Source organism: Podarcis liolepis (genome assembly GCF_965112155.1).
Source record: "Podarcis liolepis genome assembly, chromosome: 4".
Lineage (NCBI taxonomy): Eukaryota > Metazoa > Chordata > Lepidosauria > Squamata > Lacertidae > Podarcis > Podarcis liolepis.
This window is the reverse complement of record NC_139558.1, coordinates 64,429,379-64,457,248: the sequence shown is the minus strand read 5'-3', so window position 1 is coordinate 64,457,248 and position 27,870 is coordinate 64,429,379. Positions and strand designations below refer to the sequence as shown.

Sequence of the window (27,870 nt, the reverse complement as noted above, 5' to 3'; positions counted from 1 at the left end):
TTCACACCACCACCAGCAGTAGGAAACAGTAATTTCCCAATAAAAGAAACATTACTTTCAAAAGATTATCTGGATTATCCAGTGCAGGAACAGCTACAGATTTCTAGAGCAAGAAATCTATGGTCTGGGAAGGCCTTTTACACAGCTACAGAAGGGAACAGAATTATTGTAAAATCAAACTATAAACATGAATGAAATAGTTCTAAATAAATATAAGGTTAAATCCAAACCACTTACACGTTCACAGCATATTAGCAACAGAAAGCAAACTTATCGTTTTAAGAGACAATGTTAATTCAAAATTAAGTATGTTTCCTTCCAACAAAAGTTTAATATGATAATCTTAAATGAAGCAATTACTTATAACAGCAGTTAAAACACCCATCAACATTCATAAATAGCATGAGACAAAGATGCACAATGTGCTGTTAAATCATTCACAACTATGTTAATTGCTGACAATTAAACTGGATGTCCCCATGTATATTAAACTGAACATAAATTTACAATATTCACAATCTCCCTTTATCATCTTGATCATACTTAGTGCGCATATACCTGTGGTTGCCTATTTATATTGTGATTTGCAGGCCAAAACAAAGAAACATACTGTACCTCGTGTGTTGATGGCTGTTGCCGATGGGACTGTGCTTGTTAAGGCTACAGTGGTTGTGACTGTTGCAGTGGTAAGGGAGGGGATGACAGTGGTGGGAAGCAAAATGTTGGAAACATCTGGTGAGTGGAAAAAAATATAAAATAAAATCATATCATGCAAACAGAGAAGCAGCATAACAATGATTCAATTTGTAAATACACATGTGTAGAAAATGTTCAAATTAAAACATGCTTAGCACAGACCAACAAAGGTACGGTAGTGCACTTTGAAATTCTTGACATTAGATCACACTCTCTCTTATTCTATTCAAACAGCAACAGACAGAATTTTAAACAACCAAAAAGGACTTGTTCAAATGATTCATGTTTCCACAAAGTGGGAGAGTGTATCTGCGACAAGAATCCTTCTCTTCACTAAGCCATTTTTAAATGCCTCATACGGTAACAAAGCAAATATAGATGCAACAACATGCTGTGTCAGCGTGGGAAGATGAAAACACAACACTGTCATGCTAAAATAAACACACATGTTAACAAGAGATGGCTGTATGTTAAAACACCTACTTTCAGACAGACTCAATGAAAGAAAACGGGGGTGAATGGCTACTAACTCTAAAAGCTGCTTTATTTGATTTGCTTCTCTTCTTCCACATTTTGTTAAAGGAAACAGTCTGCCAAGATCCAGAGCAAAGAACACATCAAAATCTTTACCAACAGCCACTGTGAATAAGGGTTACTCAACATAAAGCAATATTTTAGTCAACTTAATTGCATCATTTGAGGACCAACTGTAGAAACTATTCATAGTAATGTTACCATATGTATGATCCATAAAGGAACCTCACCAATAGAAAAACCGAACAAACATTATCAGTTCTTAGGTTATTTTCCAAATTGAGTAAGTGCACATCTACCCACAAAGCTTAAAGGCCCTGTTGCTAAGTCACATCATAAATTCCCTGTAGCAAAACCTTTTGTGATTTTAATATATAGAGGACAATAAAGAGAGAAGTAGGAGGGAGAGAGAAAAAACACCTCTAAAATCTGCACTGCCTAGAGCACTGAAGATCAATGTTCCTTTGTCTAGGAAGACACTGAAAATAAGAAAGAAAAGACACAGTGGAAAACAACTTCAAATACTGTGAAGCTCAGTTAAACATCTAGGATGCTACATGACTGAAACCAAGCTTCAGAGGAATATGGTTGAGCTCACACAGATACAAACACCATCACTACAGAAGCAGCTAATGGTGGTATCTGTGCAACAAGGGTTTACAAAAAATGGTAATGCAAATCAGAACCACAGCTTTATTTTCAGGTTTCAAGTTCAGGAACAACTTGTATTAGGCAATAGTATGAATAAAATAATACAGAACATATATCCATAGTACAAAATCCATAATATAAAAAAGACTTTGCCAAGGTCCTGATCATTAAAACACAGTTTCCCTTGTGTATCTCTGACAGCTCCAATTTGAATATTGTTTTGATTTTCTTAAAATCCAATTTGCCAACATCAGTGATGTAAGAGAAAGTTATCTGAGACACTAACTCAAATCCAGCTTAATTTCGGATTAAACCTCTGAATCAATTTATAGCAATTTTATCTAACTCCTTTTTCCTGATTTATTTATTTTTTTGCAGCCAGTGCATACAGGGCCACTATGTATGTTATGAAGCTCTTATGAAGGAAACTGAACTATTGTTTGCTTGTGCAAAGAAAGGTTTCAGAAAGTGATCCATTGGCTCTCTATATAAGGGGCAGGTTAACAGACAATGAGTGATGTATTCCATCTGAGGTTGACTACAAATAAAAATCTGTCTGCGTATTGCACCTTGTTGTAGCAGCCATCCAAAAGCGTAGAAGCATTTCTTAAGGAAACTGTTAAGACTTTGGTTAGATAACTAGCTCTAAAATGCTCTGTTCTCAAGAGTGGATACCATTGGGAGGGGGGCAGAATGGGGGTTTCTAATTAGCTGCCGATTCTATCCAGAAGAACCAGTCCCTTAGTTGACACTTATTTAAGGTCATTGCAAAACTCAGTTCTGGAAAATAATAGTAGTCAAAAACATATTGACAAGCTGCTTTCCAGAGTTGGTTATCACCCAATTCCACATAGCACAGAGCAAGAAAACACTCAATAGGCATAGTAGCAATATTATAAAATATTATTTAACTCAGCGCAGTTAAGGCTATTGCTTAATTGTTGGCTACTCTGATTCTGTACAAAGAAGAGTAGCTGATATCCCTGATAGTAGGGAGTATAGCTTCCCCCCCAAAAAAAATATTCTGCAGAGTTTTCAAAACTTTAATGGGGTTCAAATCAGAGCCCCAGATTTCAATGCCACAGAGCACTTGAGTAAGCACTTTGCTACCAAATATCTTTAGGGCAGATTCAATCAGCTGCTGTCCCTTATTGTAATAGAATTTCATAATACACAATAGAATTACATGTCTGGACAGACTTGCTGAAATTTATTTTTTTAAGCAGCCATCGATAACAGTACAGCAAGGAGGGACTGCCTGATGTTACATATACCTTTTAGTTTGCCAATCAACCAATCTTACAATGAGAAATGGACCATGTACATTTGTCTTAAGGACCTCATGTATGACCACATAAGGGGACATGTGCTGCTCTGCCCCTTCCCAACTACAACTTTACACCAGTGTAACTTCTCTCCAACCACAGTCACGCTAGAAGCAATGCTGAGTCTGGTTTCTTGGCCTGCAGTTGTTCAGTCACGGCCATATGTTACCTTGAAGTGGGGCTTAATATTACCAAGTTACACTACTTTAATAGGCCTATAAAAGAATGATGGATAATTTCCAGTGCTCTCCTCCATTTCAATGTTTATTGGGCATGAACTAGGTGATATAGTAGTCCTTAGTGGTCCTTAGCAAATCAACCCAATTTTAATATGCTCAGAGTGTTAACAAGGTATTGTCACAGTTTCTGTCTGGGGCATGTAAAACATAACAATGTCGTGCTTATTGATGAAGTCCACTGATATTACGAGTAAAAACAACTACTCCTGTTTTATAGATCCCAGAGTTGCAGGAATATTTCTGGTCTTTTGACACATACTGGTTTCTTATGAGAAGAAGTAATGACTCTAGCCAGGATTTCTAAATTAATGCCTGTTTCGAAATGTAAAGTATGTTAGCTATATAACCTATAAACTAGGCACCTGAGCACCATTTGTTAAGCTTCTTTGCTTCCAGCCTTCACCTAGTTACACTTATTTATATCCTACTGCATTTAATCAGTAGGATTACTGCATGATCCTAAACATGTTTACTTAAAGCAAATCCCACCGAGTTTAGCAATACTTGCTTGGTGGCAGGTAGGCTAAATATTGTAGCCTTGTGCATACATAGCTAAGGCATAGTATTTCAGCCTTTGTCCCAAAGAGTATGATACAACTAGCATGACATTTTGAAAAGGTTCTCATTCAAAATGTAGCTTTTGCTATAATCATGTGGAAAATGGGAAGAGTCCATGAATAGTTACCATGAATTTCTGCAGACAGAGCCATCAGCAACTCCCTACAAATACAGGCCACTTCCCTAGTTTCAGGTGGGATTCAGTCATATTTCAGAAAATTCAGGTTGCACAATTAAAGTTGACTGGGAGGTCTTGAGCAACAAATGCACTTCCTCAAAACAACTGACTTTTTGGTATAAGGAAAGTGATGGCAAAATGCACTAGAAAGCGTGGGATAAAAATTGCTTGATGCAACATCACATAACCAGGCCACAATAAGATCAGAATGAGTGTAAAATAAGAGGCATAGCCTGTAAGAAAGAGTGTTGCTCACCCACTATGCATTTTGTATATGATGGGTGTGTGGGTGCCATATAATCTTACGAGAAACACATCTCATACTTTCCATGTATTGTCTCAGTGATAATAAACAGAACTCACAACATAAAATACATTTAACTGCTCATACACAATACCAAAAGGATAAGCAACCCGACCATTTAATCATAATCACTATTATGTCAATAGGTTACTTTATGAAATATCAACCACACAGAGGATGATTGTTTTAGTCTGATACATGATTTTCTTTAGAATTATTATATTGCTACAAATATATTGATGTATGGTGATATTGATCATTAAGAGACTTGATCCTAAGTACTGTGAGCAGAGCTGTGGACCCATTTCCTTCCCACTGCAGTCACCCCTTGCCTTCAGCTATTCTTGAAGGTTGGGGACCCTCTTCTTCAGAATATCATTCAGTACAGTGGAGGGGAGAAAGGGAGAACTGGCAGAACTCAAGAGTGTGCCCCTTAAGTCTCTTCCTCTTTAGCTAGAGCATTACTGCCGAGAACTCTATTTTATATATCTTGGTGGACTTCCAATACTAGGGTTCTTACTATCAAAAGATAAAATCCAATTATTCAAATTTATGGCTGTTCTTCTATTTGCTCACCCACCCCTCATTCAATTTCTCTGTATATAAAAATGTAAACAGAAGCTGCAGCTGCCTGCCAAAGCAATTCTGCACTTGTGGCATTTCTTTTTTAAAAATCTACCAGCAAAGGAGCGCATGAGTTGGACAATAGCAACTCTAAGCAATATGCAGGGCCTGACCTCACTCAGAATTGAAATGAATCAATTTCCAGATGCTCTTCCCACACATTTTCGATACTGTGTAGCTCATTGACCCATAACACCCAAATATCCTTTGGTGAAAGGAGGCAGTGGTTCATCCAGAGGGCAGTAGCCTACCTGGCCACCATATAAAATACTTGAGGAATATCCCTCCCCCGGATATTCGTCCCCCCCCCCCATTTTACTGAACAAGTGAGGAAATGATTCCTGAACATTCAAAGCAAAAGAGGCACAGTGACAATATGTAGCTATATGCTTTCTAAAAATGTGAACAACATCAGTAAACTTAAAACAGTAATAGCTTTGTTTCAAATTACATAATCATTTGTCCCTGGATTTAATGTACACAATTAAATAAGGCATTCGTGGCTCCACTTTTAAAATGAATATAATACTAATCAGCTAAAGAAGTTATTGGAAATAAAACCAATTTTTCAAAAGGAGGATGGGACAGAGGGCATTCCTCTCCTTTTACCTCCCCTCCATCCTACTAGTTTCCTGGGTTGGTAGACCTGACTTTAGACAAAGCTCTGTTCAACCTTGGGAGATTTCAGGAAGAGTGAAGGGGCTGCAGGAGGCTTCTTGGACATGACCCTGTCAGCTCTGTCATTACTTTTCTGTTAGAGCTCAGACGAACGGGGTTCCACACCAGAGTTTAATGTGGATTTGAAACCTGAGACCCATTGTGGGCATGTGCACAAGTATTTGTTACCAGACCAGCAATAATTGAAGTACAAAGTGTGTGTGCGCAGGTTGATAGATAGATAGAGATAGTGTTTCTCTTTCACTCCTCCACTTCTTTTGTCACTAAGCCATTACTGAGGAACATGTCAGGCTCAGGAGATGAATAGATTCACTCCTTGAGCAAAAGGAATTCCAACTTCCTCAAGGACTTCTTGATCAAATGGGAAGGGCAAGCTCGATCCCATCCATTTTGATCCCTATAGTTGAGTTTGGACTAAGCTAATGGAGAGCAAGCAGCAGGACATGTGCTTAATACCCTCAATTTGTGGAGCTTGAGAAAGGATGCCTGCATGGTGCTCTCTGGTGCCAGATCAGCACCCAATGCATAAATTGTTCATCTTCAACGCATTAATTCCAATGGGTTGCACATTTATATGAATGTGCATTCTGGTGTGATAAATTATTAGCCCACTTGTGCCAGCAACAGGGAACTTTCATTTCAGCCCCCTCACCACCTCAGACTACTAAACATGAGGTAAAGGAGGAGGAGGAGGAGGAGGAGGAGAAATGGGATTTTTAAAAATGAACATTGTAGTCCTCACCCCACCTCCAAATACCAAATTCGCATTGAAAATCAGATCTCATATTAGTCATAACAGATTTCTGTGGGAGCTGCTTTACAACCTGCTCTATATACACACGGCATACATAACTTGATATATGTAAGATTTAGTACTTATATGGAGCCAAAATAGATTATGCATTCTTAAAATAGATTATGAATTGTTTTTGGCAGAGTTCTGTTAAAGTATAAATGCATTTTTTGTGGTAAAAAAAATCCCCAAACCATTAAAGCAAGGAGCTGAACATCTGAATTTTCTCGTTTGCCCTTTGTGACATTTTAACCTTTTTTTCACAAAGTTGTCAGTCATAAAATAATATAAACCCAGTACTAATAAAATACAGGTTGTGAATGACTAAAACAGATGAGATTCTTAATACTTAGATGTTTTACCCTTTTCCCAAACTATTATCTCAAATATGTATATTCTCCAATATCAAGCAAATGAGCTAAGCCAGCTCCTCCTCTCCTATTCAGTGCTATGAAGCGGACATCTCCCCACTCTCTTACCTTCTCTAACTCTAAAAAAGACATAGATTCTGGCATTATTTATAGGATGAGAACTGATAATCTCTAGTAAAGCAGAACCTCAACATCTGGAAAGGTGAAATCTATCAATATTAGAAAACTGAGGCAACAGTGATTGTCAAAGATGGAAATATTACACATGCAATGCTCCAGTGGTCCAAACGAGAGAGCTTCTAAAAAATGCAATAATCTCAATATTAATTTATGTTTTAGTTAGTTGAAAATAATTTGTGTCTGAAATGCAATGAAAATTTCACTGTTGTGATTTAGCCAATTGTTAAGCAGATATTGGAGGCTTACTCAACAGGATGCAGGAATGTTGAAATTAAGGCCTCATTTTATTGTCTATCATTAAATTATTCTAATCCAGCAAAATTAGCTTTTTTTAATTTGAGATTTAACTCAGTCACTAATTAAATCAATGGGAAAGCTAAAAAGCTGATTTCTCCACATACTGACAATATGTTTACAAGTATAATCAATTGGATACTGTAGGCCTGCACTGAGTACTAGTGTGCTTCTAAGCCTAACTCAAGGTGTTTCCCTGTAATACAAAGCCCTAAACAACTCCGGCCTCATATATTTGCAGGGGGTTCCATCCTATATAGACTGGTCAGGTGTTGGATCTGCAGAGGAGGCTCTGCTGGGATTTCCGTCGCCATGTGAAATTTGTCTGGCAGTGATGTAAGAGAGCAGTTTCTGTTTAACATCAGGCCAAGGTGCACAAAGGGGTGCATCTTCCACCAAAAAAGGTGGAAATTGTTTAATTGTACTGAGCTATATGCAACCTCTCCTGGGGCTGCATGGTGGAAGGTGAGCTGTAAATGCCTGTGAATGGAAAAATAGGGAATGCATGATTCCTTGTGTTACAGCCAGGCAATGCATGGCTCCTCACGAAAACACCACTTTTGGTGGCATTGCTCTAGCACACATACTGCTTTAGTTCATACATAATGATGCTGGTTCAGCAAGTCATGGTTTAGAAGCCTGGGCAATGGTCCTATTCTAAGCATGTGTGGTGCACTTGTTTGGGAGTTGGTGCAGTAAATGGGCATTTTTCTTGTCTCGTCCCTTCTGCCCTGAGTGGTATGAGTGCTGTGGAGTGGCTGTGCCACTCCATCAAGACCTGCCACATACCAGGTCTTACATACACTTTAAAAAAGGGATAAAGGGAACCATCTGTTAACTAAAATTCACACAAGACCAAGTTTGTCTTCATATTAGCAGATATTTACTAATAAAGGAACCCTAACTCCCCAATTCACTGGCTTGGTGGGGCATTAAGATTGAGGTGAGGTATATGTTGGCAGAGAAGAGCTTCACTGATGGAGGGGCACATCTACTACAGAGGTGTTGGCTACACCTGTGGTTGTTTCACTGGTTGTTGACAGAATTAGGCTCGGGGGGGGGGGAGAGGCCCCAGCTGTGAGATATGGGTGGTCTGGGATGCAAAGTCCCTTCATTCATTGGGTAGGTTCCAGGACTGGACTCCCTTGCTTCACCAGCCAAGAACTGGTGGAACTAGGGTTGCCATATTTCAAAAGGTGAAAATCCAGACACAAAAGTTGTTGAGGTTTTTTTTTTCCCAGTACTATACCTATGTACCTGGGAGAAAACACAATTGAATTCAGTTAGGCTGAATAGAGCTGTATTGGCTGCATGCTAAAAGATTTGGCTTGCTATTCATCTGCTGATAGATGTATTGATTTGAGCTACTATAAGAGAATATGAAACAGAATTATTCCATAGTCAGATACTGTGAGAGAAAGTGATTTCCCTATAACTTTATTTTTAGACTGTCCCAATTAAAGCATCACAGTGTTCATGTTGTTTGTATAATTAATATGAATAAACACTATGCTTACTCTTAATCTCTAATTATGATAAACTACACATTTTCATTTAAGTCAAGCCTCTGCTTGCACTAAAGCTGTCTAAATCTCTCCTGAGTTTTGAAGATAACTTTGGAAATTGAGGGAATTAGCAGATAGGGTCCCACTGAGAGAACTGTTCACAGGAAAGGGAATAAAAGACGGATAGGTGACTCTAAAGTACTCGATAATGAAAGCTGGGAGGAAGAAAAACTGCTGTGATTGAAAATAAGTAAGATCATTTTGTAGAAACTGTGTGCAAACATTAAAGCACAAATTAAAGAACAAAATGTAGGACAGATCCTGTTCAACAACAGAGGGCTCTTGTTCCATATTCTGAGATTCACACTAGGGAAAAGTTGCAGAAACTACATTAATTTCACACACGTGTATGGCGAATAAATACAATTTCCTCTTTAGTTCTAAAGGGTTTTACTTCTTCCACTCTACCCCAGACAATACCAGTACATAAGACCAATGAAACTTATGACAATCAATTGATTGTGACAACCACATTTAGATAAGCAACAGAGCCAATACAGAGAGGGATAGGCTTTCCTTTGGATGTGCCAGCTGCTTGTCTTTGACAAAGGATATATAACTGTTCACATTTTAAGCTATTCAGATATTATAATTTGGGTCCTAATAATGCTCAATTATTATTAGTTCAAAATAAGTTCTAAATTGTTTAAAGTTTTGTTTTTTTTTTGAGGAAACTATACAATGCCATAGTATTTTTCAGTTTTATTACCTACAGCCAGTAGGGTTAACTGGAATACTCAAACTGAAGCACTCGAAGTTAAACAAATAATGTAGGAAACAGTTTAGCCAGAGGGCCTGACACTTGCTAAAAATCTACAGCTGAAACTACCCTAGATAGTTTCTGTGAAGAAGGGTCAGTACGAAGAAGACTGTATAGTGGACCTAAATTCAGTAAATATATTTATCGATAGATTTTCATGTTTAGAGAATCCTCCCACAGTATTCCCTCCTTTTACTCTTTGCACCATCTTTACTCAGAGAAATTAAGCAGAAACTTTGTAGCTCCACTTCCCAATTCTCAAGCAAAATTGTGAGCCAAGGAAATAGTGCTTATCAAACTCTGATCAATTTCCCTACTACTTTCACCACTTAGGTTAAACTCTCTCCCACCCATTCACACTTTATAAGATTAGTCAGGCACAACTGATAATCTGTGCAAACTCTGCTTCCCAAATGCAATGTCACGTGACCAACTGGAAAATGATAAGATGTATAGCACCAATTCTGCTTAACCCCAATAGAGGTTCTTGGCAATTTCTTTCCAAAATAGTTTCATTCTGTTGTGCTTGGTCCTCTTAAATTGAACTCACAAAGGGGAAAAGACCATCATAAATTCCCTTACCCAACCATGGCAGTTATTAACTCTGCACTGGAAGAATATATTAAATGCTAGAGACAATTTTTGTGCAAAATGAAGATAAGGAAATATATGCCCTCTATTAAATGGCATAACCCTTTCTTCAATTTTCAAACTGCAAAGTAAGAAAAAAGGGGGGAAGAGTTCTGTCCCACTTGGTCACCCAATAAAGCTATGCATCTAATCTCAATGCTGAAAAAATAAGAACAGGAAATTGTCTAAGATTATCATTATAATCAAACTATACTGAAGAATCGTTTGATATCAAACACTACTAAACACTGAAACTTTTAAAACTTGGAACATTTGACATTAGCTTACAGTGCTAATAAACTCAAATATATACTTCTGCAATTACCCTCTGTAGTTCCAAATCTATATTTGCAGAAATTTAATTAGGAAGAAACTCCAGTATCCATTTTTACAATAATAAAAATGTCAGCAAGGCCAACCTTCAGCTAGATAATATGAAAGATGTGCAGGCACAGACTACTAAGTAATCAAACTTAACAACAGAATCCTGATAATGATTAATATGCCTGACTCACTTTGAGCTGGATAATCAGATGAACAGGGTGCAAGCAACTGAGCAGTGACCAAATATGGGGGAGCTCATGTGCATTCAGACATCTATATTTCTAAAGCAACTACTAAATGAAAAAGTACGACTTGAAGTAGCTTCAGTTAGCAAAATGTGTGATTTCTGAAAATGCCAACAGCTTTATCATCAAATGCTTATTCACAAGTTGCCTCATTGCTTTTTATTGTTTTAATTAACAAGAATGGTTGGGGACTGCAGGCAGGTTAAGACTTGTATGCTTCAAAGAAACATGGGGTGTAATACATACTGTATCTATGCTCTGTGCTCATAGACTGCATTCAAACATCATAGTAAACCTGGAGTAGCCAACTTGATTTCCTCCACATGTTGTTGGACTATAATTCAGACCATCCTTGACCATTAGCTATACTGATTGAGGCTAAGGGGAGTTGAGTCCAACAACACCTGGAGGGAACCAGCTTCGCTATCCCTGAAGTAAACTATGGCTTATGCAAACAAGCCACCCAAAATGTAAGCTTTGCACACATCCCAGTTCCTTCCACTACATTTTCAAATTGGCTTGTTTGTTTTGTTTTGAAAAAACATAGTTTACTTCAACCATAGTTTGTTGGTTTGGACATGAAAAACTGCGGTCAAGCAAAAAAAGTATCTTCTTGTGGCTGCATTGGAATAAGAGAGGAAAATGCGACTCCAAGCTTTACTGAAACTTGTCAGACCGAACTGGGGTCTAGCAAGTCATATGAACTAGGCTGTTGCATCATCACATGGAATCCCTGTCAATATGTGTTGGGCATCCTGTGTGGCTGGTACAGGTCATGTCTTGGACTCAATATAAAAGCATCCCCAAGGGCACTGGCTTAATTTCCTTCTGAAGATGTTTTATATATAGTCACTATCTCTCTGGGCTGTCAGGGGCTGCATATCAGTGGTGGATGGGGCCTGGAATAAACAATTCTTCTGCTTTTTCACCATTGTTATCTCAGTGTAAAATTCCCTACAGGATTTGAATGGTTTTCTCTCTAAGTATAAAGGTAAAGGTAAAGGTACCCCTGCCCGTACGGGCCAGTCTTGCCAGACCCTAGGGTTGTGCGCTCATCTCACTCTATAGGCCGGGAGCCAGCGCTGTCTGCAGACACTTCCGGGTCTCGTGGCCAGCGTGACATGCTGCATCTGGCAAGCCAGCGCAGCACACGGAACGCCGTTTACCTTCCCGCTGGTAAGTGGTCCCTATTTATCTACTTGCACCCGGGGGGTGGGGGTTTCAAACTGCTAGGTTGGCAGGTGCTGGGACCGAACGACAGGAGCGCACCCCGCCGCAGGGATTCGAACCACCGACCATGCGATTGGCAAGTCCTAGGCGCTGAGGTTTTACCCACAGCGCCACCCGCGTCCCTCAAATTAAGTATACAGAGGATTAATTAAAAACAAAAAGTCAGAAAAATAAGGAAGAAATGAACAGGAGGAAGAAATTCGAATGGGATGGAATAATAGAGAAGTTCAGTAGCAGCTCGAGGACCCATAAAATTAGATCAGAGCCACATGCAGACCCTGGGTTGCAGGTTGCTCACCTATAACTTATATAGAAGAAAGTTAAAGGGAGGTTTAATTTGCTCCTTGATACTGGTCGCCCCAGTGTGGTGAAATGCAGGGAACTGGCGAATATATCTTGTATTTTTTATCCTGTATTTTTCTAACTCCTATGCTGTACCTAACACCATTTTAATTATTAAGTGTATTTGTGGGGGCTTAATGTTGTGCACCACTTTGTGCATCTTTCTGTTTAATTGGAAATAATTATAGAAAATTTACAGTTAAATTTAAAAATGTTCTAACGGACACAGATTAACATCTCACCCATATAAAGCCCAAATATGATAGTAGACTGCTTCCAAAGTATTCAGAGTTGGACATGGGGGTGGGGTGGAGGTGAACTAATATTTGTGTTTTATTTATTGAAGTTTTTAAAATTTAAACCTGAGTAATAAGTTACTGAAATTTTAATGAGCCTGTCATTACCTATGGCACTAATCCTACGTAAACTAATGATAAATTTCAAAGCACTTATCTAGCAGCATGAGCAGCATTAATCCATGGGGTGATTTTGATAAAGTACAGTTCAACAACAGAGCAAAAAATGGCTAATTAAAAAGTTGTTTAGAGAAGTACTTATTGTAAATGTGAGCAAACTGCATAATAGTAGCATGGATGCCTAGTGAACTCTGCTGCTAGAGGCCTAGAACCACCAAATAAAAATCTCCAAATGAAATATAAGCATTATTAAATTAACTTAATATTTCAGAACTGTTTGGTTTTTACATGGAGCCACCTTCTTTTTAAATGCAACAATTTTTTTTTGGGGGGGGATGCATGATTCCAGTTCAAGAAAATTAGGAAGTTGTTTCAATGGGTCTACTCTTAATATGGCTAACACTTTCCTAACTGAAGGCATGGTAAATGAATTTCAGGAATTTACATTTCAGCATTTATGATTCCCAGTTGTGTGAAGGCACTGCCTCTTATCTCCCACACTGATGCTTTCTAAATGGAGGGGGGGTCACGTGTTTCTGGATTCCACCTCATACCTGAAAGTTCATGAGATTTAGGGTAAAGCCCCTATCTAATGAGAATTATAGATTTTCAGCTCTGAATCACCACAATAATTTTAAGAGGGCTGCTGTCTTGGCAAAGCTCACCCACCTGCCTTAGCAAGTATAGTCACAGTGATCCCTTCGATTAGAGGAAGTCTAAAGCATAATTTGCAGCCAGCATTGACCAATCTATAAAATACATTTTTGTCATATTTGGCATTTCCCATCTGAAATATTCCTTTCAATTTCTTTCATGGTAGGAGTGCAATAACATGGAAAATACTTTCAACCTATTGTCAAAAAACAACTGCTACATTTTGAGAACTTACAAATAAGAAATATTCCCTGTCACTCATACACTAGAAAGTAACTTCCATCAAGCACGTATTTCTGGATATGTGGCCTCTGCCAGCTGCCTGACACTTAATGAAATACTGGCTGAGTTAACATTTTTGTGATGAGCCAGGGTCGCTGGTATATTGTGGTTTACCATGAATAAGCAACATGTTTACACATGCATCCTGATGACTTCTGTTTTGTTCTTCCCTTCACAGGGACAGGAGAAACGTATCAGGAAACCACAACGTATGACTTCTGAAACCAGGGTCCTAATTTGCTGCTCCAAAACGTCAGGATTTGTAAACCACAAAAACTCATAGTTTAGAGCTTGCTTAGGGGGGAACAAACCAGGCTTCTAGGGGTTTAGATATTCAAGCAAGCCATGCTTAATTGCAGCTTCATGATTTGTTTCTCCCACTTACTCCAGGGGAGAAGCAAAGCAGAAGCCACCTGAGTTGCCGTTCATCAAGGTAAGCCACAATTAGTCAGCCAACATTGTTTTGGGGGAGAAAGGCAGGGTAAAATTAAGGCTAAATAAAACCAAACAAATTAATCGAAGCACATGTCAATGCACGCCATCATTTAAATGACAGAGAAGGAAGTACTCACCATGTATAATCAGAACATACTCTGCGCTGTTTAGGCCAATAGAGTTTGCTGCTTCACATCGATATGTACCATTGTCCGTTCTATTTAGGGAATTAATGTTTAGCTCCCTACCATTGACAACCATCCTTTCTGGATCTGGTAAATCTCCACCATCCTTTGTCCATAATACTGGATCTGGCCTATTAAAAACAAATAGATGAAACCATTATTTTCAAATTCATTTTAAAATAAATGTGCATCACATCAAACCAACTCAACAAGGGTTTTCGCATGCAGCAAACTTTAAGAACCATAAAAATAATTAAGTAATTAATACAGACAGATCTGAAACACACCATTCACAATTAAATATTATCTTTAAATTAGATAAAATATTGGTTGGTGGTAAGGTCAATTATTTATAATTGGCTTTGCAAATGCCTTAGAACTATAGAAATATTCATGATTTAATTTTCCTACAAAATGTTGTCTCTTTTAAACTATATCTCAGGATACTTTCCTATTGATAAATTCTGCCTAGTGACATTTACTTCATTTGTCCCTGTCCGTTATATGATGTACAGGCTATTCTTTCAGAATTAAGCCTACAGTATATATTCAGAGACCCACATCCAAGTGCCTCCTGTGGCAAAAGCTTTTTTAGTGGGGGCTCCCTTCTTATGGAACATGCAGACTCAGCAATGGCACCCCCATTGCCTCCTTCTCAGTACCAAGCTTTTGAATGTTCTTTAGCATTTTTATTGCTATTGCTCTTGGTATCTTGTTAGTCAGATTAATTTCAATGGTGATTGTGTTTATGGCCCTATGGTTATTGTTTTTAATTGATTCAGCTGTTTGTGTTGTGGTATTTTATATTTTTTATATTTAACTGATTGTTATAGAAGTGTAAAGGTTGCTTTTATTGCCACCTTAAGGTTTTGGTGTAAGGAGATGAGTAAGGAAGAAATAAGAACAATGATCATATCTACCAACTTTGGGACTAATTGAAATCTTAATAGCAACTAGTCTCATGTTAAGCATGCATACACAGCCACAATATCATGCATAAAATGTGGTATTGCACCAGTATGGAACAGTACCTAAACCTGTCATGTCAGCATGATGGGAACAAAGTTATATAGGCGCACATAACAGTTGCACTACTTTAGGCTGAAAACAATAAGCCTTTACAAGGCAACACTTCAAGGCTATAATTCATTAGTGGAGTGTGTAGGAAGATCATCACAGGCTGCTAAAAGGCACAGATAAAGCAAAACTACAGAAAAGGTTAGTACCCGGTTCTTATAATAGTCATTAAGGAAAATAAAAAAATATGTGGGTATAGCAATGGATGTGCAATAAAATCAGAGGAACTGGGACAGACAGGTAGAATTGTGGAAGAGAATTAATCTATAAAGGCTTGGTAACAATAAAGGTATTCTGTAAAGGGAACTATGGAGAAGCAAAAAGTCTGTAAAGAAGAATCTGAGAGGACTACGAGAAAATATTTTTCACACATAGTTATAAATTATGTTGTAGCCTATAAATTATGAAAAATTATAGTGTTTCTATTTTATGTCACTCTGTCCAAATCCCCAGGGTAAAAGAAAATATAAATATAGTATATATATTTCCTAATAAATAATAGAAAGTCTAGCGATAATATACAATATTGTAATGCTACTATTAAATTTAACGCAGCAAGCAGAAACCCAAATGTTAACCCACAAATCTGTATACATACATTCTGATTCTGGTTTTTCTATGTATGAAACTCTAGCAATGGCATATATGTTTTAGTGGGGCAGGTTACAATACAAAAAAATGAAGAAAGCTTACATTTTAGCAAGGAAAAAACAGTGGCACCTCCAGCTATACATTAGCATGGGACCTCTATACACCTGCCCCCAACCACCAATTTTTAGTCTAACCAGTTCTCACTGTAAACCTAAGGATTGGCTTATTACCATATTTATTCGAGTTAAATGCGCCGTCAAATCTAATGCACACCTCAGTTTTCAGAACCTTGAAACAAAAAACAACAAAAAAAGGATTTGTCTGGCAAGTGCAAATGTGCCATCGAATCTAATGTGCACCTTAATTTTCGCAATGTAATTTGGCCAGAAAGGTGAGCATTAGATTCGAGTAAATATGGTAGATCCCTGAGGAAGAAAGAACTGGGCACATAGTACTAAACACATTGTAAAATACCAAGAGAAAGCCAGCCACTTACTACCACCCACTTTTGTGTGTTAATGAAGTGTCTTCAAGGACCAGCCCTTTGGTGTACATCTTCTAGCCTCTGACCATGCAAGTCTCTAACTGCCTTCACATGCCAGCACTCTCCAAAGTTTGGCACTTTGACATAGGAATTCCCTTCTGGCATTTCTTATAGAAATTTATAGTACAAACCTAACATGCCTATTCAGAACTGATCACTGTTTGGTTCAGCGATACTTATTCATACATAAGGGTGTTTAGGATCACAGTCTTAAGAAAGAAATATGGACATAAAGGCAACAATTTTCCGTTAGCCCTTCCAAAAAATTAACACCTCTCTTTTTTGCATGTTCATAATTCCTTCCTGCTATTTTAATGGTAGAGTTTTAATGTTTTCGTGATTTTTTAAAATGTGCCATTCGTGGGCTGTTTTGGGTTGAGAAATAGACCAGAATTCGTAAATAAATAATCTCTCACACTGAGCAGTACTTCCATATCATATGATATTATGCAATAATGTAACATGCTTAAAAGTTGCAATTTACAGAGTCAGCACCTTTAATTTATTGATAATATATCCGAATACTGACCCTAGTGACAGTTCCTAAAAATAGAAGCTATGTGGGAAAGGTATATTTAATATCACCTGACTGAGATAATCCGTGTTTAAATAATATATTTGTGATTCAAAAAAATATGCAATTACTTTCACTTGGATTATACACAACAACAGAGACAGAAGATGAAATATTTGTTGAAAAATAAACATAGATTTGACATAGTAATAAATGCATTCCAAATACAACATAGTGTTTCTAGTTGCAAAAACAGTATTTCCTCGGTAAAAATAAATGTTTGTTATTTAACTTTATTGACTATGTGCTGAGTCCGACTATTTAGTCCTCTGACTTACATCTGATACCAAAGCTAGAAGCTAAAGAGAATCCCTTATGCAGCAAACAGATGAGCTTGGAAGCCAGTTTTGCACATGTAATCTAGCAGAAAACATTTGTGTTCAAACAGTCCGTGTTGTTTATGTTAAAATGCTGACAGAGCTAATTTCTCTTTAAGGGGTAGAATGAGGCAGCTTGCTGAAAAGAGGTATTCTTTTAAAACTAAGGTATTCTTAGATTTATAATTTCTCTCCCTCTTGTTCCTCACAAATGCATAAGGCATGCATCACTCAGTTGATCTACTCATGTTTCTCACAAGCTTTTAAGAATCAAATACTTCTGGAAAAAGATAGGCTAAGTTATTGAATACTGTATGTATTATATTACATGTTTTGTAAGCAATGTTGGATATTGGAAAATCAGATTATCTTAAAGTATTATTAAGCAATTTCTTGTAATATTTTAATCTCTCTGTTTCTATACCTGCAAAGGTGCAGGGAGCGTGGCACCAGTGCAATGAAGCAGATTGTGGCAATTCAGGATAGTGCAGCTACACCAGAGCATCTCCTGCATGCAAGCCATGTACAAGGCAAATAATGGTGGAAAGGGAATGCTGAGAAGACAGGACAGATACCTAGTGACCTGTAAGCATCATCCCTCTTTGTTCGGGAGGCAGGAGGGTGAGCAGCAGAGAATGAGTGGATGGTGTTAGGACAGAATTTGGGATGAAGTAAAAAATAGAGTGGGACAAGATCAAGGCATAAATTGGTTGTAAGCACCGCAACTACCTCTTGACCCCAAACCACCGATGTCAGACATGATTGGAATTGAACACGCTAATAGTGGTCAGAATCCAACGAATCATGCAGCTAGTTCTGTGTGCTCATTGTGCTTTCAATACATTCTCTGAATAGTAGCTCTCCCCCATCTTCAACGAGTTGAATGGCAAACCCTTTTGAAACTAAGGTTGATCTCAACAGCCGTTTGTTTCATGGTATTGAGGGGTCTTTTGCTGAAAGAGCAGCTTGTTGGATAACGATAATAATAGTGATAATAAAATGAGACAGCATGAAAATAAAATAAAAAAACAATTAAATACATGCTTAAATAAAATAAGACCATGCCTTCAGGATTCCCGGAGGAAAGAACACAAAATTAAAAGAGAGAGAGAAAGATCTAAAGCTGTATTTTACCACTGCAGTTTAAAAGGGAAGGCAAGATATCATTATAAAATCATCATTATAAAACCTTCCAAGAGATTTTATTGTCTGCCTTTGGGAGAATAGAAGGAAGAGAGAAGCAGAGAGCTTTCTGTTTCCTCTCCCATCTCCACTTACTATCTTCGGAAGAAAGACAAGCGGATTTCTCTTCTGTGACTCATAGAATAAATGTAGTTATAGATGCTGCACACTATGTTGTCAAGCATAAAGCTAAACATCATCTGCACAAATATAGGAATATGTAGAACTATTCTGATTTGCAGTAACAATCTGGGTTTCATTATTATTACTATTTTAGAATGGTGTGTATATAATAAGGAGAATGTAAGTTGAGAAATTAATGTGCTCAACAAGCAGCCATTGTGCACATTCACCAGGCCTCGTGGAGAAGCATGTGCACACAATCCTTCCAGGAAGAGAAAATTGTGCACATTTCCCAGTCCATATATATAAACAGGCCTTGGATAAATCCACATTCCCTAAAACTCAATAGTGCATCTGTAACAACAAAACCGGACACCTTTATCTGCCCCAGCTGCAATAAAACGTGTTGCTCCCATATTGGTTTTTACAGCCACAGCAGGCCCTGTAACTCTCCAACGGTTTGACTTTACCCCAGATGCTGCACTTTTCCATTGTCTCTCAATACAAATTGATGTCAACCAATCAGGATCATCTTACGTTTGCACTTGTGTTGCTGCTTCTAGAACAGATGGGTAAGGCTGCAGACCTATCCACTCTTAAATGGAAGTAACCCTTGTTGAACATAGCTAGACTTACTTCTGAGTAAGCATGCATACAATAACAATGTGGCTGCTGTTCTAAACTGCCATCAGTTGCTGAATATAATATAATATAAACTTTACGTCAGTACTTTAAAAATAGATGCTTTGATAAATTTGCATGCTAAGGTCAAATGGAACCTGGCATCAGGAACAAAACAATACTTTAACAACTGAACTGTGCATACCTCTGTCGCTACAGTATATGTGGTTGCAAAATTTAAATGATGCTGATAGCTTATAAATAATGTAACCAGGATTGGGGTGCATAAAAAGGAAACTATAAAGGTGAAAAATTTCAAGAGACCCTTGAGGCAAAAAATGGGAGAACATCCAGCAATACAAATGCCATTGCAATAGCGTGACATTGTAAATCACACACACACACACACACACACACACACACTTTCCATTTGAGAAATAACGTAGTTGTAAATCCTTTAAACTAAGTTTTAAATCCCCTATAAAAGTTTAAATCCCATTTCACCCTAGGGAATGCATGCCATGCAAGAATGGGTTAAGTAGGGTTGCCATTATAAATTAGCTCAAGGAAAAAGCACTAAATATACAGTATAGGGGACAATTTTATCCAAGCACAGAAGCTGAGGAAAGGTGGATAAGATTGCTATAGGCCAGGGCATTATTTCCTATTCTTCAACAATTCTCTTTCACATGGCTTTGCTACTAACCATAAATGCTAACTAAGTGCCTATTAAGGGAGCAGATTGCTTTAGCCATTTGGATGGCCATCTCACAGCCTGCTCCAAAGGATGTGGTGGCCATGAAACTGGTTTGCCTATTCCAAGGGTGGGCTGTGGGCCCACTGGCTCAAAAGAAGCAGCCTGCAGTTTGGCCAGGAGGGAAAAAAAGGCAATTTCATTTAAAAAGACTGAATGGATCAGACCATGGTCCATTTAGCCCAGCCTCTCATTCCCACAGTGGCCAACCAGATGACTTGTAAAGTTCACAAGCAGAGCTCAAATGCAATAGCCCTCCCCAAACCAGGGGAGGCAAAATACAATTCCAAGTACAATCCCTAGCATTTCCCATTAAAATGGTGTCTGGTAAGAAGACTGGGACAGATTTCTGCTCAGGTATGTAAAGTGGGTAGTAGTGTTCTAAGCAGGACCGATTGACTCAGCATAAGACACCTTTAGATGTCTAATATATATTCAGTATGTGCTGCTGCTTTCAGAGGGCAGGGGCCAAAGCTCAGTGCTTTAGTTCAATTCCTGGAATCTCCAGTTAAGAGAGTTAAAATAAGGGGTGAAGGCAAATACATCTGCTTGAGACCTTGGAGAGCAGACAATACTCAAGAGGGTGGGCATTCATCTGACCTTGAATAAGGTAGCTTCCTATGTACTTATGGGATGGATGTTCATGTGAATCTGGTAGTGTGCTGTTTGCTTATTTCTGATCCCCTACCATATTTGCTCAACTGTCATACCTGCACAGCTCAGGCAGCAGGGGGGGGGGGGGAGGCGGGAACTGCAGGAGCAGCTGAAAGTGGCAGACTCATCTAATTGGTGGTGAAGTGAGAATCCAAGGATTTAATGAAAGAATGTATTTAGAACAAAAGTGTGCAAACTGTACAACATCTCTCTTACATCCCCAACTGCATTTCATTAGCATTAACATGGCTCTCAATTAATCTCAGTAATTTGTAACAGCTATTCTGATGCACCCACTTGAGTACTGTATTATCTTGATACTGCTGACATTTGCATGTCTTGGGGGGTGGGGAGGGAGAGATATTTATCGTCCTTCAAATCTGCTGAGCCTTTCCCATTCTTTGTTTTCCCTGTTTTAAGAAGAAACAATTTCTCACAGTTTTCTTACTACAGCTGTTTATGAATAAAGAAGGAAACAAAGGCCTTGATCCAGAAATGGGACTTATGGGCTTCTGTGTTCACAACAGGACTGCTGTCTTTCATCTGACCTATGCCTACCCCCTACTTTTCTTGACTACATTGCAAATGACTTTTGAAATGTGAGAATAATTAAAAGACACCCCTGTGCTATTTTGAATGAGGGGTGGCTACAGTTCAGATAAAGCAACAAGCCATGACACGGTGGCAAACAACCTCTTATTACCAGCTGCACCCCAAAACACTCTACATGCTTTAAATTGAATTATTTTCTCACTCTTACTTCTTAAAGCCCATATTTTTAAAGCCTGTATTTTCCTTACATAGGAATGATTCATTTATCAATATTCATTAACAAAAAGCTTCACTAATCCTCAAAGATAAATGCTAAAAACCTAAGAATAGCAGAAAAACAGCACACCAGTTGAGTCAGGAATGAGATCAAGCTGGGTTGAGTGTCAGATCAAAAGGATAAATCAGTAACATGCTGAGTTCAGGCAAGGTGGTCAACTGCTAGGAGATCTGGAAATTAGCCAGCAGTCAAGGAACCAGAGGAGCAGTATAGCCAGGAACAGCGTCCAAAGTTTAAAAAGCAAAATGAAAGCCAGAACAGAGCAAGATGAGAGAAAAACAAGTAGCCAGAAGCTTGCGAAGTCTGGGGCAGCAACAGTCAAGGAAGATACTTTGCTACTTTGCATCTCTGTTGTTGATTACTAGGTGTCTGCTTACTCAAGACCAAAAAAGATTTGCATCCCCCAAAAGAGGAAAGAATACACTGATTTTCTTACTTTATATGTACAGATGAACATTTAAATAAGGATAATTTAAATGTGACTACAAAGCTAAAGACAAAGGCTCTCATAACCAAAGAATTAAGGTAGGCCCACACATAAACAATTGCCACAAACTGGGTTTACAATACTTCCCCTTCCCCAGCCACCAGTGTTTGTTCACTTGAGTTCATTTCTTTCTCCCTACCTCCCATACAAACACATACACAACATCCATCCACCCCCTCTGTCTGTCTCTCTCTCTCCCCCCCCCCCCCAAGCTCATGTTCTTGTTGCCTGAATGGTGGACAAGATGTTGGAAGATGGAAGAGGAAGGACTTCCTCCGGCAAGAAGTATTAACCATTTTTCTGCCTCCAAATTATTTTCTTCCTTTCCTTGATGATCTGGAAACTGTTGGAAGTTCCTTACAGTACTTGTTACATTTGTAGTTTAGAAAGGAAAAGGTAAAATAGAGGAAGAAAACACTCTAGCATCCAGACTGGAATCTGGCCTGAACCTTAAAATGATGGACCATCTGGGACAAAAGAGGACTCCTAGCCAACTTATGGAGTGGTGCAGCCCTTTTCTGTGAATGCAAAAACACACTAGCTAAAAAGCTTATGGGGGGTAGCAGAAAAGCTAACACATGGGGGAAAGGCATGGGGGCTCAACCTTCTTCTGGGACCCGGATGCGACAGTCAAGAAATAACCAGAAATCCATAATCTGCAATACTTCTAAGAGGTTTTGCTATGCATCACCTAAAGAAAATTGTTTACCTCATACAAAACATAAAGGGAACAGATAAGCTTACAGGAAGTTTCTTTTTTTGTGGGGCAGAGGGAGACAGAGACTTTACATATCAAGAGAACGCCAAAAAATGCCTAGACAAATAACTGTTTGAATCACCCTCACTAAGTTGATCTTGACTGCTAGTAGAAGATACAAATCTGAATCATTCTGCCTCCCCACATTTCACCATTTTTTAAAAAACTGAAAACTTTGATATTCCTACCATCTCATATATATTATGGTGCAATACAATCACTATATGCTGAAGCAATGTTACCTGTTAAACAGCTATCAGAGTCATGGTGCCTCTGCAATAAACAAATATTCTGTTTGTACCTCCAATAAATTATTTGATGCTGTAGACTGAGAACTAGAAGTACAATAAAACCAGCTCAGAACCCTTCAGCAACAACTTTATTTTTGTAGGTCTCTGTTCCAAAACCTTCCGTTTTGCTTATTTCTTACTTTTTCTTCTTCTTTTTTCAGCTACCTCTACTCAGATATCATTCTGAGTATACATTTAAATATTTCTTTAAGAGTCTTGCACCCTTTCCAAAACTGAAAGGCTGTAATTATTTTTCATCATTGGAATTAAATTGTGGGAGATTTCAGAAACAAAGAATAATGATAAAGTTATTAGGAGCTAAAAGCAATTGGTTTAATGGCTTTTAGCTCTTAATAAGCTTGTTACATTTAACACATTTTCATGCTAATAGTTGCTGTTCAGTTACCACAGCTGTTTCCTACGTGTTGTCATGATTTTTCTTGCCTACTCATGTCATGAGATTCTGTCGTCTTCTTTGCCCATTCCCAAAGAAAGCTTTGCTGAGAACCGAGTAGCTGCGAAGAGGAGCATCTGGCATGACTAACAGAAACAGGAGGTATTTCAATAAGCAGGGCTGCTAGTAAATGAAAATTAACAGGCATCTCAACTCATATATAATTTCAGGATTTTATTTTGCTCTGTTTAACAAAAAAAAAAAATCCACAATGTAAAGCCACTAGAGGCAACAGATCCCAAGCCATGTAAAGAGGCAACAGAAAAGAATTTAATCCCACTTGAGAAGGGGGGATGGGACCAATTAACGTTTTAACAGTGCAATCCTAACTACCGGTATATCTATTCAGAAGTCAGTTCTAATGAATTCAGTGAGTGAGTGGGGACTGAAGTCTCACTCTGTTGTTCCATGGAACTCGATGAGATTACAACACTGGAAACAGAAACTGAATAGTTGTATATGTTATAAAGCTCCTCAGAATGGAATTGGTTTTATAAAGAACTGCAGTTAACTTTAATTGTTTATTAAAAATCTGTGTTTAAAGTTTTCAACTTTAGACTACAATCACTAATTTGTTCCTTATCCCAATACTCTTACATGCTAAAGATTAAACTTGAATGTGAGAACTCTCTTATGCATAGTTTTTGAGGATAAAATTATTATTTGAAGGCCTGATTTGAAAAGGGCAAAATATTCTCCTAGGAAGATATAGTATAGAAAATGGAGGGCCTCATTCAATTGCTTTATTGTTGTTATTAAGTATTACTGTCACTCAAATTACTAAACACACACAAAGTAATAATACATTCATTCAAATAAAAAACTAGAAAAAAACAAAAATAATTCCTGAAACCCATTTCAGGTGTACATCAGCAGTACCGCACTTAATAAAGAAAAGTATAGATCTTTAACCTGACCCCAAGTTATCTGTTATTGCAGACAAATTTCACTTGTGCATTCTACACATGCCCCACTAAATTCAGTAGGGCTTGCTGCTAGATAAGGGTGTACAGTGGTACCTCGGGTTAAGAACTTAATTTGTTCTGGAGGTCCGTTCTTAACCTGAAACTGTTCTTAACCTGAGGTACCACTTTAGCTAATGGGGCCTCCTGCTCCTGCCACGCCACCACCATGCGATTTCTGTTCTCATCCTGAAGCAAAGTTCTTAACCTGAGGTAATATTTCTGGGTTAGCGGAGTATGTAACTTGAAGCATCTGTAACCTGAAGCGTCTCTAACGTGAGGGACCACTGTATATGATTGTAGCCTTGAGAATGGAACCTTGTCAGTAATGTAGAAAGAAGTATTTGGAGAGGACCAACTTTAACAGCAAAAGTGTCATGTGGATCCCTACTCTCTTCTCCTGTGTTTTTTACCCAGCCACGATCACTTCCAGTTATGGGAGTATAGAGACTTCGGCTCTGAATCTTCAGCTTCTGAGTATAGATGCCTTGGCCCATGGAACTGCCTTGTGTTTGGACAGTATTTTGATAGATCCTTGGCTCAGACTGTCTGGCATAACTTTTGGCTTTCTTTTTACTGTTGCTAATTTGGGTCATGGGTCAAAGGTTCTGTATGGCTGTCCGAGAAAATGATCTAATTTAGCATGTTTATTGTATTTGTAATTAGTAAACAAAGCTAAAAAGCTAAATATCGCCTAATATTGTATTTAGAATTGACATAATCAGTTCATTGTAACTAATAAACTTCTGAATCATAAACTTTTCAACAGAAAAATAAAACGCTGAAATTTTTTTGGGGGGGGCCCACATCATTGTCTACAACAGCTAGGAAATTTTTTAAAAAATGAAATCTGGAAATCTGGGGATTATGGCTCATTGGGGAAAGCAACTGTTCCTCTTGCTTCTCCCCTATGAACACCTATCACTGTCACCTTGGGCCAACTGTTGCCAGTCAAAAGTACTGCAACTTCATGTATACCACCCTGAGCTCCTTGGAGCAGTGGTTCTCAACCTGTGGGTCCCCAGATGTTCAACAACATCTGGGGACCCACAGGTTGAGAAAGGCTGCCTTGGAGAAAGGGCATGACATAGAAACAAAAGATACATAAAAGTGGCGCAATCTCTAACAATCAGCTGAGTAATACCTCCTTATTACATGAATAGCTGTTGCTTGTTCGATGCCAATGATAGCATTTTGAAGGGAGGATATGGTAATACCAAATGCAAGCCATGGGAAAAGGATATGACAAATGTGCTCATTTTGTTTCCCTCTTCTGAAAGGTTGAATGCTTAAAAGATCTTTGATTATATTTTCATGGTTTCTAAGTTCTAGGGTTAAAGGCACAGATGACATTGCCTTATAGTCTTTGTTAGTTCTAAGATACAGACTTTTAAAACCATATTTTTGTCTTCCATAATTTCAAGGGAAAGGGGAAAAAATGCATTTCAATGATGTATACATGTTAGTACTTAAGAGGCTGCATTTAGATTTTTCTTCCTTCACACTATTTTTTTCTGCACCATTTTTGGAGCAAACATTGCAGGAAAAGCAGTTGAGTCTTAAGAAAGCTCTTTACTGAACAGAGCCCATTAAGCCATCTGATCACTTTACAGACAACTCAAAGAGAAGTTCTTAGGTACTATAGTGAGAGTTTTACTGTGAAGTGTAATTTATAAATGGGCTCTAATGCTTCTCCCTGTTTCTTTCCATGACACTTTTTATGACACCAATTTTGCTGCTTTGTAGGGAAAAAGGGATTCCCAAACGGAAAATGAAAATCTAGTTGCATGACAGCAAATCTATTAACTGCAACTTGAAATTGAATATATTATTATAGTATGTGTTTACACCTTAGCAGAAATGATGCATTTTTATAAGTATAACTCTCTGTATAATGCTACATTACCAATTCCAAGCCTTAAATGTATTGTAATATTTGTGAATAGGGATACTAAACTAACATTTATACTGTCCTTCAAAATAATTGGCTTTTTTGTTACAAGGCACCTATCTGAGAAGGTTTTCCAAGTATATTCCCTCAATGGAGTCATATTCATTCTCAGGTGTGACTTTTGTAGGACTTCAGAATGTGTAATTGAACATACACCATATTGCTGATGCACAATTAGTAAAGTCAGCATTGACTACAATGGGACAAGTAGTCTCTTCAAAGCTATCTAGCTTCAAAGGAAATTTTACACAGTAGGCAGCTGGAAAGATTTTTTAAAAATTATGGTAGCAGTCAACAAAAAATCAGATGTTAAAACTATCTAAAATTAAAATTGATTACAATAATATATAGAAAACTTGTCATATGTTATTTTGTCAAATCTCTGGGCATATATCCCAGTCTACTTCATTTATTTGCATACTGCAGTACTTAAATTGAACCATGTCAGCTTTGATAGAAATCTTAGCTCAAATAGCAATTATAGTCTTTGTTTTGCATGTAATTTGGACAGCTATGGAGAATGAGTAAAAAAAAAACTCTTTACGTTGTTCCTATTTACTCAGCTATGTTTCAGAAAGACATATAGAAAAATAAACTGAAAGTTCTATTTGTTAATACTTTGTTGATAGTCCAAGTAATTGAGCCAGAGTCTTTAACACAAATGATTCTTTGTAGCTTTTTAGTCTGTTTGTTCCAACCAATGTACAGTTTGTATGCATTATATGAATCTGATGTCATCAATACAAACAAATTTTACCCACAAGTTTTACCTCAAACCTTTGCCTGATGGTCTTGGGTATAGATGCTTGGCAAGTATTTTTGTTTTAAAGTTTACTGGAATCTGTCAATCATCTGTCAATTATATCACGAAATAAGCTTCTGTTTATATTATGTCTACTAATATCTCCTGCAGTTATATGAAAATGGTAAATGTTTACCCTGATAAATAGTGTAATGGGAGCATGTGACCTACATACAGTGGTGCCTCGCAAGACAAAATTAATTCGTTCCGCGAGTTTTTTTGTCTAGCGAATCTTTCGTCTTGCGAAGCACGGTGTCGGAAAAGTTTTGGAAAAGCTTCAAAAATCACCAAAGTCTTCAAAAACCTCAAAAAAGGCTACCACACTGCGTGCTATGAGTTGCTCCTCGAAGTCAAGTCGCAACTGTATTAACGGTGTTAAGAAAAAGGAAACAAACTTGCAAGACGTTT

At 37.9% G+C, this 27,870-nt stretch overlaps 1 protein-coding gene across 5 annotated transcripts in view; it reads right to left on the bottom strand.

The window, feature by feature from the left end:
* CADM2 (cell adhesion molecule 2) overlaps positions 1-27,870 on the bottom strand; it is a 365,701-nt gene that overhangs the window by 51,429 nt on the left and 286,402 nt on the right. For 2 of the 5 annotated variants that reach the window (XM_083498679.1, XM_083498678.1), the window contains 2 exons: positions 14,446-14,624; positions 616-732 (listed from right to left, as the gene is read on the bottom strand). In XM_083498679.1, the coding sequence (XP_083354805.1) occupies positions 616-732; positions 14,446-14,624 (296 nt within the window). The remainder of the gene's footprint in view (positions 1-615; positions 733-14,445; positions 14,625-27,870) is intronic. The other 3 variants (XM_083498681.1, XM_083498682.1, XM_083498680.1) reach the window with 2 other exon arrangements.